The 19,712-nt window shown below is 42.1% G+C and overlaps 1 protein-coding gene across 2 annotated transcripts in view; it reads left to right on the top strand.

The window, feature by feature from the left end:
- LOC118361087 (thymocyte selection-associated high mobility group box protein TOX-like) overlaps nucleotides 1-19,712 on the top strand; it is a 127,181-nt gene that overhangs the window by 80,634 nt on the left and 26,835 nt on the right. For both annotated transcript variants that reach the window (XM_035740839.2, XM_035740840.2), the window contains 2 exons: nucleotides 708-767; nucleotides 17,652-17,912. In XM_035740839.2, coding sequence (XP_035596732.1) covers nucleotides 708-767; nucleotides 17,652-17,912 — 321 coding nt within the window. The remainder of the gene's footprint in view (nucleotides 1-707; nucleotides 768-17,651; nucleotides 17,913-19,712) is intronic.

The following is a 19,712-nucleotide window of genomic DNA, read 5'->3' on the forward strand; positions in this document are numbered from 1 at the left end:
CCTTGTGTATTAATCCTTTATTAAAACACACTTAGCAGTGTTTTGGCATCTGCAGGAAGTGTTCTCTCCATGACTAGAACACTCCTTATTACCTACCTGTGAGAGACATGGATCACCTAACTTCAACAGCACTTGGACATGCACGCACGCAGAGACAGTGTACACACACACACACGCACACGGTATGAACAACCCCACAGGGGAAGCCCAACGCTTGTCACTCGGCTCAACTAATTACCGCCCCACTGACGAACAGTAATTACCGAAGCCACCGCGACGAGGTTTAGTGAATGTGACAAAGTCATTAGACTCACGCTCCTTGCCTCCTGTAGAGCCATCACTACTCCTCTTTGCTTATTATAAAATAATTTTTTACCCCCTTTTTTACTCCCAATTTCAATCTTGTCTCATCGCTGCAACTTGGGAGGCAAAGTCATGCGTATTCGGAAACACGATCCACCTAAACCGCGCTTCTCAACACTTGCACGCTTAACCCGCAGCAATGTGTTGGGGGAAACAACGTTCAACTGACTATGGGACTGCCGATTACGGGCCGGTTGTGACACAGAATAGGATGGAACCTGGGTCTGTAGTGACACCTCTAGCACTGCGACGCAGTACCTTAGACCGCTGCACCACACTGGAGGACCGCTATCTTGCTTATTATTCACAAAATGTTTGTTTTTCTTTTCTTTTTCTGTTCACAGTTTGATGGTGACAACATGTACATGAATGACAATAACCAGGAGTTTCGGTCACCAAGCCAGGTGAGTAGTCCGGTCCACGGTTCATCCTAAAGGTTATACCTCCATTATGGTCAAGAGACATTCTCTTTGTGGTGACTAGGTGACTTAACATAAGCATTCAAATATCTATTAGCGAAGTATGGAAAGCACAAACAAAGGAATGATACTGGTTCAGTGCAACCACCCCGCTGGGGGTCATCCACGCTGTAGTTCTCTTCTAGAAACATTCAATACGTTTGTTAAACACCAATAATGCCACCCGAAAGGTTGCCCTAACTGCTTATTTATTGTGTAGTTCTTAGGTAGTTCCCAAAACCCATAGCTGTGTGACCTACTCCAGGTAAGGTAAAGTGTAGATTTGTTGTTACCGAAATGGGTTTCACTTACTTGTCTCAAACCCATTCGCTCCTTGGAGGGCATAGGTCATACACAAACTTCCTCCAGCAGACTTGGTGTTGTGAGTTTTTACAGTATTTGAAGGTGTTAGATGTGTCTAACTAGGATGTTGGGAGCTCAGGGCCCGTATCCTCACAGTGCCACAGATTCTAGATCAGGACTGCTACTCTGACACAATTTGGAGTGTAAGGTAGGAGCGGACCGACACTCACTCCAGTGGTTTGGATGCAGGTTGACATTTATGGTCATGAATCTTGGAGGCAGCTCTGCAGAGTGGTCACAAGTTAGCACAAGTCACAAAGTCATACAATTTGAAAGCTAACCCTATGTCACGTTCGTCGTATAGAGGAGACCACAAGGCGCAGCGTGATATGAATACATTATTCTTTAAAGGAAAAACACTAAACAAACCTTGACTCTATATAGACCGAGTGCTGACATGCAACTACACATAACCAAAATGGAAAATGGCAACCTAAATAGGATCCCCAATCAGAGACAACGATAAACAGCTGCCTCTGATTGGGAACCAATTCAGGCCACCATAGACCTACATTTACCTAGACATACCAAAACCCCATATATATACAAAAACCCTAGAGAAGACAAAACACACATACCACCCTCATCACACCCTGACCTAACGTAAATAATAAAGAAAACAAAGATAACTAAGGTCAGGGCGTGACACCCTAACCTTAATCCTAACCTTAAACACACAGCTGACCCTAATGCCTAACTCTAACCTTACACTTTTGTGTTCATGAATTTTTACAATATAGCCAATTTTGACTTTGCAGCTGGCCCATCTAGCGGAAATCGCTCAGTTCTGCCTCCAGGGCAAGATTCATGACAATAAACCTCAACCTGCAGTTTGGACGGGAGGGAGGGGAGCAGAGTACTCACAGCCAGAGTTAGAACGTCTTGGTTGACATATGGCAGTGTTTAGATCTTCCAGGCTTTGCTGATACTGAGGCAAAGCCTTGGTGTTTAAACAAAACATAACAAGGTTCCAACTACTCATCAATTAGCACTTGCCTACACAGAGAGAGAGAGAGAGAGAGAGAGAGAGAGAGAGAGAGAGAGAGAGAGAGAGAGAGCTAAGGAGGGTGGGAGAAGGGAAGAGGGAGGGAGAGAGAGAAAGAGAGAGGTGGAGGGAGAGAAGGAGAGCATGAGGCAAAGCCCCTCTCCACCTTTCCTAGTAAGTTTGTATTTTCTTTTAAGTCTTGATTGACTGCGTATAATGAGGGGTTGAAGGATAGATTTAGCAGCTTATTGGTTGCTCAGTCCAGAAGCACAAGGTCTACCGTGTTGACTACATGCTTTTGCCTGACGACATCACTGGACACACATTGGTTGCTTGTAAACTGTTCGGCACTATTGTCGGTCAGACTGGTCATATGTCAATCAGCACCGACTGTACTTTAAAGTGTTACAGAGAGCGTTTGAACTACTTTGCGGATATGAAACAAAAAGACAATCATAATATCAGTCATACATATCAAATTCCCAGTTTATGCTACAAAACCAAGTTTATAAGAGGTTTTAAAAATAAGTTATAGTTGACGAAAAATTCCATGGCGTAGAGTAAGGCATTGTTGGTATAATAGATGGATACAGCTCAATGCATGATTAATAAAATTCAACAATACATTTCTTCGTAATCCAGCATATATTGCTATTAGATTGTAAATCACAGATGGCCTGGTACATTGTTTGCTGCCTTCAACCATTCGGGATGCACTGTTTCAGTTTCAATGACTCAATATGTTGGACAAAAAACTGACTAATGCAACTACGGACCAATTCTAACTATATCGTTTTTCTGTGGCTATGGCTAGAGATGTGCAATTGATGGTAGGGAGATTGTGATGTGCAAAACTCCCTGATCTTCTAAAAAAATATATAGGTTTGTCTAGTTGTGTCCAGTCCAAGTGGTGCTTGTACAGGCAGACCATCTATGGGAGGAAGGACGTCAGCGTTGCGCAGCAGCTGAAACGTGGTCCTGACTGAGTCCGAATGCTCCTTGGCGACAATGTCAATGGCGTGCGTACTGGGAGCGGAGTCAGGTGCAGGAGAGCAGAGAGTTGTGAACAGACGCACACTTTATTAAGGCAGGAGAAACCAACAGACGGACGCCACTGCGTCAAAACCTTCAGCCAATGCAAAAGTGCAAACGCGCAAACGGTCACAATAATATTGTATAAACACAATAACATACCTCGTGAAATAAAACACGGAATAAACGCATACCAGTAAAGCGCAACAACATAGACACGTAACACAAAACAATCTCACACAAGGACATGAGGGGGAACAGAGGAATAAATACATGTAGTGTGATTGGGGAATGAAAACCAGGTGTGCAGGGAACAAGACAAAACAAATGGATAAATGAAAAATGGAGCGGCGATGGCTAGAAAGCCGGTGGCGTCGAACGCCGCCCGAACAAGGAGAAGGGCCGACTTTGGCGGAAGTCGTGACAGACAACAACACCAGGCTCTAGAGTATTGAAGCTGTAAAACAGGAAAATAGACCCAAAAAATGTAGAAGACATTACAACCTTGCATATCATCAATTCGCCTCCCAAGTATAGATAATAAGAATAACCTCATACAATGCAGTGAAAATGATATTCACCTGAAGTGCTGTACTACTTGATCTGTGGTTGCGGCCTGAAGTACGCAGTCATGTTTTGTTGCCAGACATAACTTTCCACCAGCACCATACCATTCTGCAGTCCAACCTGTTGTGGGATGTTGACCCCCGGTCACAGTGCTGTCCTTGACCACACCAGCAATTTCTCCACAGATTCCTGAAGGAAGACAGCCTGACTACATGTACCTGTGAAAAATACACAAATAATGTGAGATCAATTAAAGTAGTGCCAATCATGTTGCAGGTAAATTAAATAATGAAAACGTGTTGTTTATGCTTTACATTCCAAGTGTTGTCATCGATTCCTTGTGGAGACGCCACACTGCTGCTTTTGTCACATGAGATGGCAGCAGCTTTCCACCAAAGTGTTTGTGTCTTGGGTGGCATCCTGGTAATACTATTGCATTATCCTCTGCATAGTTGTTGACGAAGTTCACAACTCACTGCAAGTCCTCATGCTTCAGGTGTGACATGTGCTCGCTTGGGCCGACTCTCTTTTTGATGAGAGGCATTAGACCATTCTCCTTGTATGACTGGTTGAGGAGAGTCAGTCGTCTTCTACTGATGCTGAAAGACAAATTCCAGATACAAATATACAGATACAATATTTTATCATTATTATACAAAATATGGCCGTAATTACCTCCAGACACACCTGGCTAACTAGAAGGGGTCATGTAATCATATGTGGAGTCTTTTGTTTAGACATGTAGCTAGCTAGCTAGCTAAACAATGAACCATTATTCCAACCCATCACAGGAGGTTGGTGGCACCTGAATTGGGGAGGATGGGCTCGTGATAATGGCTCCTATGTAGTTATGTGGCAATATGAGCCAGGACCCCTTTAGTCATCACCTTGTTTTCTTTTGTTTATTGCATCTCCGGTTTTTGGTGATTTTGGGAGTATACAGTGCCTTGCGAAAGTATTCGGCCCCCTTGAACTTTGCGACCTTTTGCCACATTTCAGGCTTCAAACATAAAGATATAAAACTGTATTTTTTGTGAAGAATCAACAACAAGTGGGACACAATCATGAAGTGGAACGACATTTATTGAATATTTCAAACTTTTTTAACAAATCAAAAACTGAAAAATTGGGCGTGCAAAATTATTCAGCCCCCTTAAGTTAATACTTTGTAGCGCCACCTTTTGCTGCGATTACAGCTGTAAGTCGCTTGGGGTATGTCTCTATCAGTTTTGCACATCGAGAGACTGACATTTTTTCCCATTCCTCCTTGCAAAACAGCTCGAGCTCAGTGAGGTTGGATGGAGAGCATTTGTGAACAGCAGTTTTCAGTTCTTTCCACAGATTCTCGATTGGATTCAGGTCTGGACTTTGACTTGGCCATTCTAACACCTGGATATGTTTATTTTTGAACCATTCCATTGTAGATTTTGGCTTTATGTTTTGGATCATTGTCTTGTTTGAAGACAAATCTCCGTCCCAGTCTCAGGTCTTTTACAGACTCCATCAGGTTTTCTTCCAGAATGGTCCTGTATTTGGCTCCATCCATCTTCCCATCAATTTTAACCATCTTCCCTGTCCCTGCTGAAGAAAAGCAGGCCCAAACCATGATGCTGCCACCACCATGTTTGACAGTGGGGATGGTGTGTTCAGGGTGATGAGCTGTGTTGCTTTTACGCCAAACATAACGTTTTGGATTGTTGACAAAAAGTTCAATTTTGGTTTCATCTGACCAGAGCACCTTCTTCCACATGTTTGGTGTGTCTCCCAGGTGGCTTGTGGCAAACTTTAAACAACACTTTTTATGGATATCTTTAAGAAATGGCTTTCTTCTTGCCACTCTTCCATAAAGGCCAGATTTGTGCAATATACGACTGATTGTTTGAGTCTCCCACCTCAGCTGTAGATCTCTGCAGTTCATCCAGAGTGATCATGGGCCTCTTGGCTGCATTTCTGATCAGTCTTCTCCTTGTATGAGCTGGAAGTTTAGAGGGACGGCTAGGTTTTGGTAGATTTGCAGTGGTCTGATACTCCTTCCATTTCAATATTATCGCTTGCACAGTGCTCCTTGGGATGTTTAAAGCTTGGGAAATCTTTTTTGTATCCAAATCCGGCTTTGAACTTCTTCACAACAGTATCTCGGACCTGCCTGGTGTGTTCCTTGTTCTTCATGATGCTCTCTGCGCTTTTAACAGACCTCTGAGACTATCACAGTGCAGGTGCATTTATACGGAGACTTGATTACACACAGGTGGATTGTATTTATCATCATTAGTCATTTAGGTCAACATTGGATCATTCAGAGATCCTCACTGAACTTCTGGAGAGAGTTTGCTGCACTGAAAGTAAAGGGTCTGAATAATTTTGCACGCCCAATTTTTCAGTTTTTGATTTGTTAAAAAAGTTTGAAATATCCAATAAATGTCGTTCCACTTCATGATTGTGTCCCACTTGTTGTTGATTCTTCACAAAAAAATACAGTTTTATATCTTTATGTTTGAAGCCTGAAATGTGGCAAAAGATTGCAAAGTTCAAGGGGGCCGAATACTTTCGCAAGGCACTGTATGTTGTTGTCATATCATGGCCTTTATTTTCCTGACCTTTTCAGGTGGAATCATTGGCAAATTCAAGCACATATAGTATGCCTAATGGCCTACTTTAAAAGGATGGGGAATGATCCAAAACAGTTGTTCTGCCCTTAATGTGGGTTACTTTTGATGGCCCATCAATGTTGTGTCCTACGTCTGTGGACAAAATGTGGAGTCTAGTACAGAGTCGCCTTTGTGACTGTGTCCATGGCTTTTTGTTGTGTCTAAGTAGCACCCTTCAACGCAGAGACAGGAGATTACAGTATCTCAGGCCCCTTCAAGAGAAAGCCACTAAACAAAAACAGCTTTCATTGACTCTAAGCTAGGAAACAGGTCTAGTCACTTTTTCCCAAAGGTATTCATTTGTTTGTTGTTACTGTACATGTAAGGGACTTTGTCATTTTTGGTTTGTTTACCAGTTGACATTCTTGCGGGTGACCTATTTAGTGGATCAACATGACATGGTTGTTGATCAGTGTTACCTGTGTTTTCCTACTGCATACTGTACCAGTATAACTCATAATATCACTAATTCACCCTATTGACTCGCGTCCGTATGCCGCGTTTGATTCGAATCCAGGATTTTTAATGGCTCGTTCAATGATACTGATTGAGATGTTCCAAGAAAAAGCATCACACCTGTCATTTGATCCTTCCTATCTATCATTGGATGCACATTATTCACACCCACACACTTCAAGTGCAATGATGTTAATTGCTACACATACATGTAAAATAAATGTAGTGCATATTGTGGATTTACATCAACAATCACGGTCGCCATATTACCTGTGGCATCATGGGTAGTGTAGTAGTGTAGTGTAGTTGTCCTCATACGAGCCTTCCTCTAGCCCAGTGTCTCCCAAACTTGGTGCTGGAGCCCCCCCTGGGTTCATATTTTAGTTTTGGTCTTGGCACTACACATCTGATTCAAAAATCCAACTCATCGTCAAGCTTTGATGATTTGAATCAGTTGTGTAATGCTCGGGCAAAAATGAAAACGTGTACCCAGGGAGGTCCCCAGGACCAAGTTTGGGAAACCTTGCTCTAGCCTGTGTCTGCCCAGTGCATTGAGAATCCAGTGGTGCCCCAAATAATCAGGCTGATTGGATATCAGGCCAGTGGGAGGGACAGGAAATGCTTTGATTGGGGCTGGTCTGGAATGAGCGGTGAGGGTGATCCGTTTGGGTGATTACAGACTGGAGCCGGTGTGTGTTTACGTTGCTGTCGCCCTCCTCTCTGTTTTTACAGTCCCTGTCCCACTGGAGTTTCATTTACAATAGGATTTTAACAGACTGGATTTATAACTTCCTCTCTATTTATAATCAGTGTAAGGAGAGCAGGCCTGAGTTTTTAAAAAACGATTTGAAATATTTTGCGTTTGCTACCTGGAGTGCAAGGAGGCTAAATAAAACACTTTTGAGACTTTTCTATTGGTTCCTTTGTGACAGACGTGCGCAATCAAGCACATATCCAGTACTCAAAATACACTGAGTATACCGAACATTAGCCCTCACAACAGACTCAATTCGTCATGGACTCTACAAGGTGTCGAAAGCGTTCCACAGGGATGCTGGCCCATGTTGACTCCAATGCTTCCCACAGTTGTGTCAAGTTGTCTGGATGCCCTTTGGGTGGTGGACCCCACTTGATACACACAGGAAACTGTTAATTAAGAGTGGGGAAAAAACAGAAGCGTTGCAGTTCTTGACACAAACTGGTGCGCCTGGCACCTACTACCATACTCTGTTCAAAGGCAAGTAAATGTTTTGTCTTGTCCATTCACCCTCTGAATGGCACACATACACAATCCATGTCTCAATTGTCTTCTCAAAAATCCTTCTTAAACCTTTCTCCTCCCCTTCATCTACACTAATTGAAGTGGATTTAACATTGACATCAATAAGGGATCATAGCTTTTACCTGGGTTCACCTGGTCAGTATACTGTATGTCATGGACAGAGCAGGTGTTCTTAATGTTTTGTACACTCAGTGTAATTTCAAATAGAATTGGAACCCAGATCTGGTGTGTAGAGGGAGAGAAAGAATGATAGAGAATGATAGATTATTTTCTCTCTGTTACCTCGTTTTTCACTTTTGTACCGAACCTGCCTTGCTGTAGAAAGATACCCAGGGTCTTTTAAGAACCAGCTAGTTTTAGCTTGTTTGTGTTTGTGCCTTTGTTTCTTTTGTTGTTGAGAATGCAAGACAACGTGGGGCTCTTATATAGTCACTACCACAGGGGAGCTGTTGCTGATGGTCTAGATTAGAATAGAAACTTGGATAAAGTGGCTCCTCTCTCTCTCTGCCTCTCTCTCTCTCTCTCTCTCTCTCTCTCTCTCTCTGTCTCTCTCTCTCTCTGTCTCTCTCTCTCTCTCTCTGTCTCTCTCTCTCTCTCTCTCTCTCTCTCTCTCTCTCTCTCTCTCTCTCTCTCTCTCTCTCTCTCTCTCTCTCTGTCTCTCTCTCTCTCTCTGTCTCTCTCTCTCTCTCTCTCTCTCTCTCTCTCTCTCTCTCTCTCTCTCTCTCTCTCTCTCTCTCTCTCTCTCTCTGTCTCTCTCTCTCTCTCTCTCTCTCTGTCTGTCTCTCTCTCTCTCTGTCTCTCTCTGTCTGTCTCTCTCTCTGTCTCTCTCTCTCTCTCTCTGTCCCCTTTCTCTCATTTTCTGTCTTTCTCTCTCCCCTTTTTCTCTTATTCTCTGTCTCTCTCCATCTCTCCCCTCTCTCTCTCCAATCTCTCTCGCTCTTTCACCCCTCTCACCGACACACACATAATGCACTCAACGTAGACACAATATCCCTCCCCTCTCACCACACAGCAGCTTCGTCCAGTCAAGTGCGCTGCCCATAGGGTCCGTGCAGATGTTGTTTGGCCTCTCTGGCCCTGCGCTGTTTCCAACACACATCTCCACTGACTGACTCCCAGCGCAGGGAGCAGAGACACGGTGGTAGCACATACACCACATGTGGGTGATGGTGAGGTGAGAGCAAAGTTACTTAATGGTGACTCATGGTGTACCATTTATAGTCTGAGCACAACAGACAGACGCACACACACACACACACACACACACACACACACACGCACGCACGCGCACGCGTGCACACACACACAAACACACGCACACACACACATTCCCCTTCCCTCTTCAGTGGATGTGCATATACAGGTCTCTTCTCATCATCTTTCCTTTCTGGTAATGTGAAAAGTTGCATGAGTAGATGACTAATCATGTGGAAAGGGTGACGCACATCTCTTTCCCGAGCCCAACTAGAACACTTTGTGCGATGCATAAAACAATGGAGAGAGTGGAGATGAAAGCCTTATCGTCTAGCTCTATCTGTTGTGTACTGTTATTCTAAAGCAGTTACACCCCAAAAATATGCTCCTTCAACATTGAGACAACATTGAAACAACATTGAGGGAATAGGATGCCCACACCCACGCTGAGAGGATTTGTTGGGGTCGTCTTATGTAGGTCAGCCTATGTCAGCCAATAAATCCAATTATCATCAGCTTCTGAAGGAGTAGAAATGAAAGAAGAAATGAGCCTAGGGTCACCACAATCTCTGCGAGTGCTTTCCAGTTTTAGCTGAGATTTCCCTTTATGTTTCAGGTTCTACTGGACTAGACAACAGGACCGATACAAGACTATCCCAATATCTTTAGTATTGTAGCAGACTTCAAAAATACTATTTCAAATCATTAAAAATGCTTTTAAGCTGGGCTTGATTGAGCTTGCCTGGCGCAATGGAACCAATAGGATAGTTGCAAAAGATCTGGTACTCCAGACAGATGTGCATTTGAAATATTTCAAATAGTATTTGAATCCAGGTCTGGAGTAAAGTGCATGAGGATGATCTAGTGAACGCCGTCCTCCTCATCTAAATGTACATCGTGCTAACATCTTAAAACCACCTTATCAGCAGGGGAAGTAAACTGAATGATTCATGCACTCTTTTATGAGAACTTGAAACCTTGGATCTATTTTCAGCTCCACTCCATATGCAGCATTGCTGTTGCGGAGGGATTTAGAGAGGACTAAATAGTTTTAGCTTTTTTTTTCTCCCCCCACCCCCCCACCTCTCTCTCTCTCTCTCTCTCTCTCTCTCTCTCTCTCTCTCTCTCTCTCTCTTTCTCTCTCTCCCCCCTCTCCCAGTGATCTTTCTCATCATATGGAGACCAAGGTCATGCCTGAAATACAATAGACGTGTAGACATCTGGTATAATACTGTGGAAAGTTAAATCTATATGAATGGCCCTGCCGCAGTAGATTCTCTCTGATGCACTCCTCGCGGTTCAGTGGAAGTAAATCACAATGTTCTCTTATTACCCTGACTGGAATGAGGGCATAGAGAAAGGACATGAGGGATCACCCCCCTCTCCGTTTGCCACGGCTTAAAGAGAATGACATCACGGAAATAAAAAATAAATGAGGATTATGGGTAGGCTATTGTGCCATATGTGATTACCAGGGCTTCCACATTCCCCTAGTGGGAAGAGTGACTACAGGCTGACATCTTTTATTTATTCTTGTGATTTTAACCACAATGAATGGATGAAATACGGAAATGTGGTGCACCACAAATATCCCTGTTTTTGGCCCCTGACAAAGATCATGCTTTCTGGATGTTTCAAACAATTGTAGGAGTCTGTCAGAGCTTTATTTCTTTATACATACACTTATTACCCCGTCTGAGCAAAGAAAACACTTTTCAACCCATATGATCTAGTACATAATAAAAGTATAATAAAACATATACAAAAATATTTAAACAATGTGAAAGAATAAGCCTTTTCATACATTTATAATATGTCCATATATAGTTATAATCTGTTGTCGAAACATCTACCCAAGATCATTCACGTTCTTTATTACTTTGCCAAGTGTATCACGACATTAGTGATGTTCACAAAAATAACAGCTTTTGACTGTCTAAATCAACATTTGGGCCATTTAAACAGCGTGTGTCCCTAATATAGACAAGGGGAGGCGGGCAATGTCTCTGCCTCCGATGTACAACAAATGTTTGACTTCCACACAAAATTACTTTGTTACTTATTTTAGGTTTAAGGTGGTACGTCGCATTCTTTTTATTTATTGTATTCCGATCCACCTGCTCGAGACAAATGCAACGATCGCGTTGCCACGTCTGTGCGGTGAAGCAGTCGAGCTGAATAAATGTTTTAATCAGGACCGCGTCTTTGACGTAACGTTGCAGTGAACTTGATTGCACCACTCTCTCTGAAAACACATCCATCACGTCCTACGATGAATGTCCTTTGAAGAAGCAATAATGTAAATGAATCTAATGACGCAGCCGACCACCGGAGAAAGGCAAATACACGAGTATTCGACAGAGGACGTTGATGTTATCCCAGGATGGCTGTCTTGTGACTTCTGAAATGGTGTGAAATCAAGAAAATAAGTGATGTAAACATATACAAAAACATTGGGGGTAATTCTAGTGCCAGATTTCAGGGGACTGTCAGCTTATTATGGTGTGTTTCTTTTTCCACTCTGGTCAAAAGTCTTCCACATATAATTTATTTTGATGTGGTTTTGGTGGAGATCGAGCTCTGCTCAAATAGGCCACACACAGCTGTAATGGAGTGTGGAGAGGGGTCTTTTACCCAACTAAATTAGATCTATTTTGGTGTGACATTTGAGGGAATTGCCAGTGAGAGGAGCAGGATGGAAGATACAGCACTCCCCCTCCCCAAGGCTTCTGAAGGACATCACCTGTGACCCTGGCACGGGATTGGATGGTGAAAACCGCCCCCTTTTCAGGTTACTTATCCCAGTTCTACCTGGCTGTCAGTCAGCCGGCTCTGAAATCCATCTTCTGCTCTTTTTCAATCGAGGGCCATTTATTGCCATTGCCATCTATTGTAGAGGGCTGGTTCTGCTGATGCATAAAACCCAATGGAATTTTGTGTCAATTGAAAGCCTGGTGGATAGGTCACGTGCCCCAACGCACTGTCCTTTGTCTTTTTGCCCATCATTCTGAAACACGCACTCGTTCTTGTTGCTGAGTGTCGTTTTTGTCCTCTCTCTGCTCAAGAGGCTCTTCTTGGCTGCTGGATCTAGTCCTAGAATGTAATGTTGTGTTGTGTTTGAGTAGCCTATCCTAATCCAACTGTCATATATGCTGTGGAATACTAGTGGATTTATCCAATATTTTTATTCAACATTGATATTAATCCATATAATCACCGGTGTTAGATTATCGCATATGTGGACAGCCTACATGTGGAATGGAATTGTAGAGAGGAGGAGTTGTGTCGTGTCCTCAGAGCTTTACAAGCATTTTTTTCTCCGACAAAAAAAATAATACATTTCACCTTTAATGGGAGGGCGATGGTTGGGTAGCGAGGTTGAATTCTACATTTAGTTTTGCCCCCTTCTGTTTTCTCCGCAGCCGCAATGTCCTGAAAGACAGTAGATATATGAATTATTTATCTGTATTTGAACATATTAAACTTGTAATGTCCTTGTCCCACCTTTTATCCTCAAGGGCATCCAACAGAGCTGTTAAAAGAATGGAAAGGCTGATTGTAAAATCGCCTCTTGCAGCATTCAAATCTTCTAAAAATGAATCCTATATCAATTTACTTTAATCTTGGAGAATGAATTGTCTGAAATACATGTTGTGGTAGTTCGGATAAAAGCTGGATGAAATGCAGGGGAAGCTTTAGCCATTTTAAGCATTTAAAAAGTGGTGAATCCATACAAGCAAAGAAGCTAGCGTTTCGTAACATCTTAGCAACATACACTGCTTTACCAAAAGTATGTGGACACCTGCTTGTTGAACAACTCATTCCAAAATCATGGACATTAATATGGTGTTGATCCTCCCTTTGCTGCTATAACAGCCTCCACTCTTCTGGAAAGGCTTTCCACTAGATGTTGGAACATTGCTGCGGGAAATAATGCCACAAGAGCATTAGTCAGTTCGGGCACGGATGTTGGGTGATTGGGCCTGGCTCGCAGTCTGCGTTCCAATTCATCACAAAGGTGTTCGATGGGGTTGAGGTCAGGGATCTGTGCAGGCCAGTCAAGTTCTTCCACACTGATCTCGACAAACCATTTCTGTATTGACCTTATTTTGTGCACGTGGGCATGGTTATGCAGAAACAGGGAAATGCCTTCCCCAAACTGTTGCCACAAAGTTGGAAGCACAGAATCGTCTAGAATGTCATTGTATGTTGCAGCGTTAAGATTTCCCTTCACTGGAATTCAGGGACCTAGCCCAAACCATGAAAAACAGCCCTAGACCAAAATTCCTCCTCCACCAAACTTTACAGTTGGCACTATGCATTGGGGCAGGTAGCGTTCTCCAGTCATCCGCCTAACCCAGATCAGTCTGTCGAACTGCCAGATGGTGAAGCGTGATTCATCACTCCAGAGAACGCGTTTCCACTGCTCGAGAGTCCAATCTGGCTTTTGAAGATGCTCATTCCAATGATACTTGCCTTATCCACCTTTTTGACCACACAAGCAGGAAAGTGAGAAGGGGAACTATACAGGAATGGTCATATTAAACTTGCAGAAAGCTTTTGACACAGTGGACCATGATATTCTCCTGATGAAACTGAAATGCATGGGTCTAAATGGTGTAGCAGTGAATTGGTTTGGGTCTTATCTGACCAACAGAACACAAGTATGTCATGTTGGCGATGTTCTGTCAGAGGCCAAAGAAATATCCTGTGCAGTACCGCAGGTATCAATTTTAGGGCCTCTCTTATTTCTTATATGCGTTAATGATATGCCAAGTACAGTAAAGTGCTTTATGCTGATGACTCAGCCATACTGGTATCAGGGATGGATACAGTTTACAGAAAGGAAACCCTGAGTAAAGAATTGCATTTTGTTAGAGATTGGTTGACTGACAACAAATTGTCGCTACGTTTGGGAAACACTTTAGTGATTTTGTTTGGAACAAAACGTAGATTGCTTAGGGCTGACAAGATAAGGGTAAACTATGCAGACAAGGAGATTGAACCTAAAACAAGTGTAACTTATTTTGGTGTGTCCCGAGATCAATCCCTTTCTGGAGACCTGATTGCTGCTAAAATGATTTCTAACAAAGCGAATAAATTGAAATGATTGATATTTTAACATCGAAGTTAAGAAACTGCTTGTCTCAACCTTGATCCCGTGTCATTTTGATTATGCCTGCTGTGCTTTGTATAGTGGGCTATCAAAAAAGTTATATGCAGGGCCTGCAAAATAATGTTATCAGGTATATGCTGAATGTCCCCCCTAGGACCCACACAGGGGTACAGGACATCCGGGAGGTGGGCATGTTGCCTTTGGAGTCCAACTTAATTAAACTTAATCATTATGTTTGACATCTTAAATGATCGTTCCCTAGGTTCTATGAAGAACCACATTGATATGCTCGATAACCAACACAGTTACAATACCAGATCTAGTGTTATGTCTTGTAAAATGTTCATTTGGACAAGGTTGTCTAAGTAAGAGAAACCACTCCACTGCCCCTTGTGCCCCCTACTGCTGGTCAGGAGTATTTATTTGACCTACCTGTATGATGTGCAATGGACAGAGTGTTTTAATGTGAAATGAATATGGATGATTTTTAAGGTTAGGGAGAAGTGCAGTGAATAGTGACACTTTTTAGGATGTCAATATAAATGAATGTATTTATGGTTGTTTGTAATTTTGTCTTGCCTTTTGTCATTATATGTGTTATTGTTTTCACCATCGAGGACCACTTTGGAAAAACAAGCATTTTAATGAATACTTTCAAGTGATATCCTCTGGTTCTACGTTGTACATTTTGTTGTATATGTCTGTTACTCAAAATAAATTCCATTCAATTACGGTGAGCTTTACACCACTCAAGCCGATTCTTTGCATTGTGCATGGTGATCTTAGCCTTGTGTGCGGCTGCTCGGCCATGGAAACCTATTTCATGAAGCTTCCGATGACAGTGTTTGTGCTGACGTTGCTTCCAGAGGCAGTTTGGAAGTCGATAGTGAGTGTTTCAACCGAGGACAGACAATTTTTACACTCTACATGCCGTTGTTACTCCGAGACGTTTGCACTTCACAATAACAGCACTTACAGTTGACCGGGGGCAGCTCTAGCAGGGCAGGAATTTGACGAACTGACTTGTTGGAAAGGTGGCATCCTATGACGGTGCCACGTTGAAAGTAACTGAGCTCTTCAGTAAGGTCATTCTACTGCCAATCTTTGTCTTTGGAGATTGCATTGCTGTTTACTCGATTTTACGGGTGTGGCTGAAATAGCCGATTCCACTAATTAGAAGCAGTGTCCACATACTTTTGTATATATAGTGTAACAGGCAATAAATGTGTCCTAGATACAAGTATCTAATTGATACTTGATGTCATAACGTGTGTCTTAATAACAGCTGTTCTTTCATTGTTGTGCACATGTTCAAATGCACAGTAAACTACCTCATATTACTGTATAGCCAAGTTATGACAAACCACACAGAGTCCCATAAAGTATCCCTTCAATACCTTTTCATAGGACTTTCTGCAGTAGTCTAATTATGGTGTTCCCAAATGACATACTTTAAAATACTTGCTAAGTGGACATATTTGCCTTTTTTTCAAGAAATCCTTATATATTACAATAATATACAATATTTATCTCGCTCATTAGACAAAACTATAGTAGCACTGTCCTTGAAAGTGTTTTGAGAAGTGCAATTCCGATGGACAAAGTAGAAAATAAATATGGGTTGTCATTAACCTGTTTTGTGAGAATACGAGCTCTCACTGAAGTTGAATACAATAGTAATTGTAGTATTGTGTTATCAGCCCGTATGTCATGAAAACACCAAGAAAAAAAAACAGCCTTTTATCTTGGTTCCATGCACCAACACAGCCTGTTGGACCATGCTTTATTTTCCTCAGTATTTCTTTCCATTTGTTTGCTAAAAGTATTTGTTTGCAAGATAAATGGCTGCTCTGGCAGGCGAGGTGACGGCCTACACGAAGATGATATTGAATTGATTTCTGAAATGTTGCAGAACGGACTTCTTGATGTGTACCCCGAGACATGAATCATAAAAATTCTATTAAAAAGCTCTTGAATGGCTGACACTGGAATACCATTTGTGATGATTAATTTTCCCCAGTCATTATAAAGGGAGTCAGCATCAGATTGCCTCTGACAAAATTGCTTTTCATTCCCTGGTGAATACCCTCAGTGTGCTTTTGAGAGTGCAAAACCATATTTCTCAGCATAATATTATGTCAAGATGGCCCTTGAAGATACCACAGTGAGGCTTCCTCCTCTACCACCTGATTTGCATATGCAGAATCATGAGAACGTTTTTCACCTTGTTCTGATAGAGGGGGAGAAGAGGTATTTAGTCACCTTAGATACAACTCATGACGTCAAGACTGTCAGGGGGATTTAGTTAACTCCATCTCCACCAAATTCAGTTCAGGAATTTGATTGAAATCCCATTATTAATCAGAACATAGAGAAATGTTAGTCAATGTGAGGATTTTTAATTCAAATAGTTAAAGTAATTGACCGCAACCCTGGTGTTTGTTGCCAGTGCTCCACGAGTAAAGATTTGTTTGGCTTCTTGATTAATAAGCCATTAATCTTCAAAAGACATTGAAGTAAATTATTTTCATCATCACAAACAGATTTCTTTGTTTGTACATGCTCCTGCTTTCTGGACTGACACTGAGGCCCCCTAGTCAGAGAGAGCTTTACATCATTCTGCATTATAACATGCTCTAGGATTGATTTCAAAAGCTGAGTGAGCACATTAGTATTGGTTATTAAAGTAGGATTTGTATATTCATGTCTTCCTACGTAGAGAAGCATGTGCAGTTGTGGTTTCAGGTGAATTCATGGTAGTTTAATCTCCTAATAGATGACTGTAATTTGTGGCATCATGAACGATGGCATTTGCTGTTATTTTTTATTTCATTATCTCAACTCCTATGCTCTACAGCCTCACCATATGGGGTGGCAGGGTAGCCTAGTGGTTAGAGCGGTGGACTTGTAACTGGAAGGTTGCAAGTTCAAACCCCCGAGCTGACAAGGTACCATTCTGTCGTTTTGCCCCTGAACAGGCAGTTAACCCACTGTTCCTAGGCCGTAATTGAAAATAAGAATTTGTTCTTAACTGACTTGCCTTCTAAAATTAAAAAAATATCACTCCTTTTACCATAAGAACTCGAGTTAGCAAGGTTTCCAATGTGTTCATCACAAATGGAAAATAAACTGAAAATGTGAACCTTGAACTTTAAAACTAATCCCATCACCTTGTCTCCCCTCTCAGAACTATTCCAGTCAGGGCCGAGGAAGCAACAGTGGAGGAGGAGGGGATGAAGACTACGAGATCCCCCCCATTACGCCCCCCAACCACGCTGATCCTTCTCTGCTGCACCTTATGGACCCCGAGTCAGGCTACACCTTTCACTCGCTGCCCCACAACGGCCTGCTCAACCCCTACTCCTACCCGGAGCTGCCCGCAGCCCTCATGATGTCCAACATGCTGAGCCAAGATAGCCATCTTCTCTCGGGGCATAACATGCACTCGGTAAGATTCACCAGTTACAGTCTTTCTCCTCTTCTGTCTCTTCCTCTTTTTCCTCCTCACTCATCCAGAGCTGCAGGTCGGTTCATGTATATCGTCATGGAACGTTTGCTAACACTTTTCTTAAAGCCTGCAGGTATAACACATTAGGATGCAGTTATAATGCATTGCACGACTTGTTTATGAGCATGTATGATAATTAAATTGGTTGTTCTGTCGTTGTTGGACTGTTGTTAGGGTTGGTATGAAGGTATAACCAGTATTTGTTTGCCAATGCAGAGTAGGATTCAATTAAATGTTTTGTTAATTGCCACATATTTTCAGTGTGGCTTCATAAGGTACATGTTCTGGTTTTAGAACAAGGAAACACGCTCGTTTCAATTAGCAGCCGTCTAACAGGCCTATTACAGAGTGTGGAACAAAAGCTTACAGAGACCCCAGCAGACACATGCAACAATTTTGCTTTACACATGATGCTTTTTAACTCCCAGACCTTTGCGACAGACTCCTTCACGTCTATTCAAATCGTCAAACTCGAAAAGATTTGATTCGCTCAAAGTGAACACAGAAAGAGAGCAACGAGCTGTGCGGTGCACATTTTCATTCACTCTCTAATAGACAAGGCGGAAAAAGGGGGTCTTGGAGGAGAAAGGGTTCTCCTTTGTCAGCTACTTTTCTCCTTCATAAGGATGCCGAGGACCTCCATTCCAACGCCAGTAAGCGTCTATTTCACGTGTTAAACATGGTTCACACAGAACATGCAAACACCCCTGGCGTACACATTCAAGTTTTTTAATCACGAAATCGAACGAGATTAATTATGGAGGACCTGCGTGTGAATAATTCAGTTTTATATACTTTCATCTGACACAAATATAACTTTTGGGTTTTAAATATTCATGGTTTAATGTGAGCATCCGTGGCATTTATCCTTGGTTAATCAGGTCTTATGCGATTTTGGAATCAAAGTGCATATGTTGTACATTTTATGTGTGTGGCAGACTGGGCTTAAGTCACTGTGTTGAACATACCAGTGAGCTGAATATGGGTGGTATAGTGATATATAGTAGGCTACGTATTGTGGTTTTTTTGTGTTTATTTCTTTAGTTATACATTTGCCAGTGGTCAGAAAATGCTCGGGCTACTATTTGTCATAGCAAAGGCCGCATTAATTGACACAATTGGAATGAGGCATGCACGGGTGCGTGTTCATGTGCATGCCATGCGTATGTGCCTACGCGCACAAACATAGACATTTACGTATGGGAGAAAGCTGCTCCCTTTTCTACTTGGTGTATTAGGCCAATAACATTTCTTTGAGAAAGAGAGTCCTGGTTTATTAACAGCTTTTGTTTCACCTTTGCTATAATTTATTTTCAAGTAGTCCTTCAGGGTAATGTTCCATTTTCTTATTTCACACCCCCTTTTCTCATAAATGAATCGTCATCGCCATAAATCACTGCACAAACAGAGACTTGCACACACCGTGAACAGTCCAAAGATTTATGTAACACATTCATGTTTTCCACTTCCTCATTTTAGTACTACTCTACTGGAGCCTGGCTAATAATAGTGACTATTAATATGTCCTGTTGCCTAGCAACCTGAGCAAGTAATAGCTTACTCTGGGAAAAAAAGATAACCGATAAGGAAAAAAATGTAATTCATTTATTATCTCTGGGGACAAGAGGAGCTTATTTCTCAGGCAGAGGCATGGAAACGTATAGCATGAAATATCTTAAAGGAATTGAAGATGAGGATGTTTCATTTGACGTTTTTCCTATGATGTCAATGAACCTTAAT

The sequence above is a fragment of the Oncorhynchus keta genome, chromosome 28 (genome assembly GCF_023373465.1).
Source record: "Oncorhynchus keta strain PuntledgeMale-10-30-2019 chromosome 28, Oket_V2, whole genome shotgun sequence".
NCBI classification, from domain to species: Eukaryota; Metazoa; Chordata; class Actinopteri; order Salmoniformes; family Salmonidae; genus Oncorhynchus; species Oncorhynchus keta.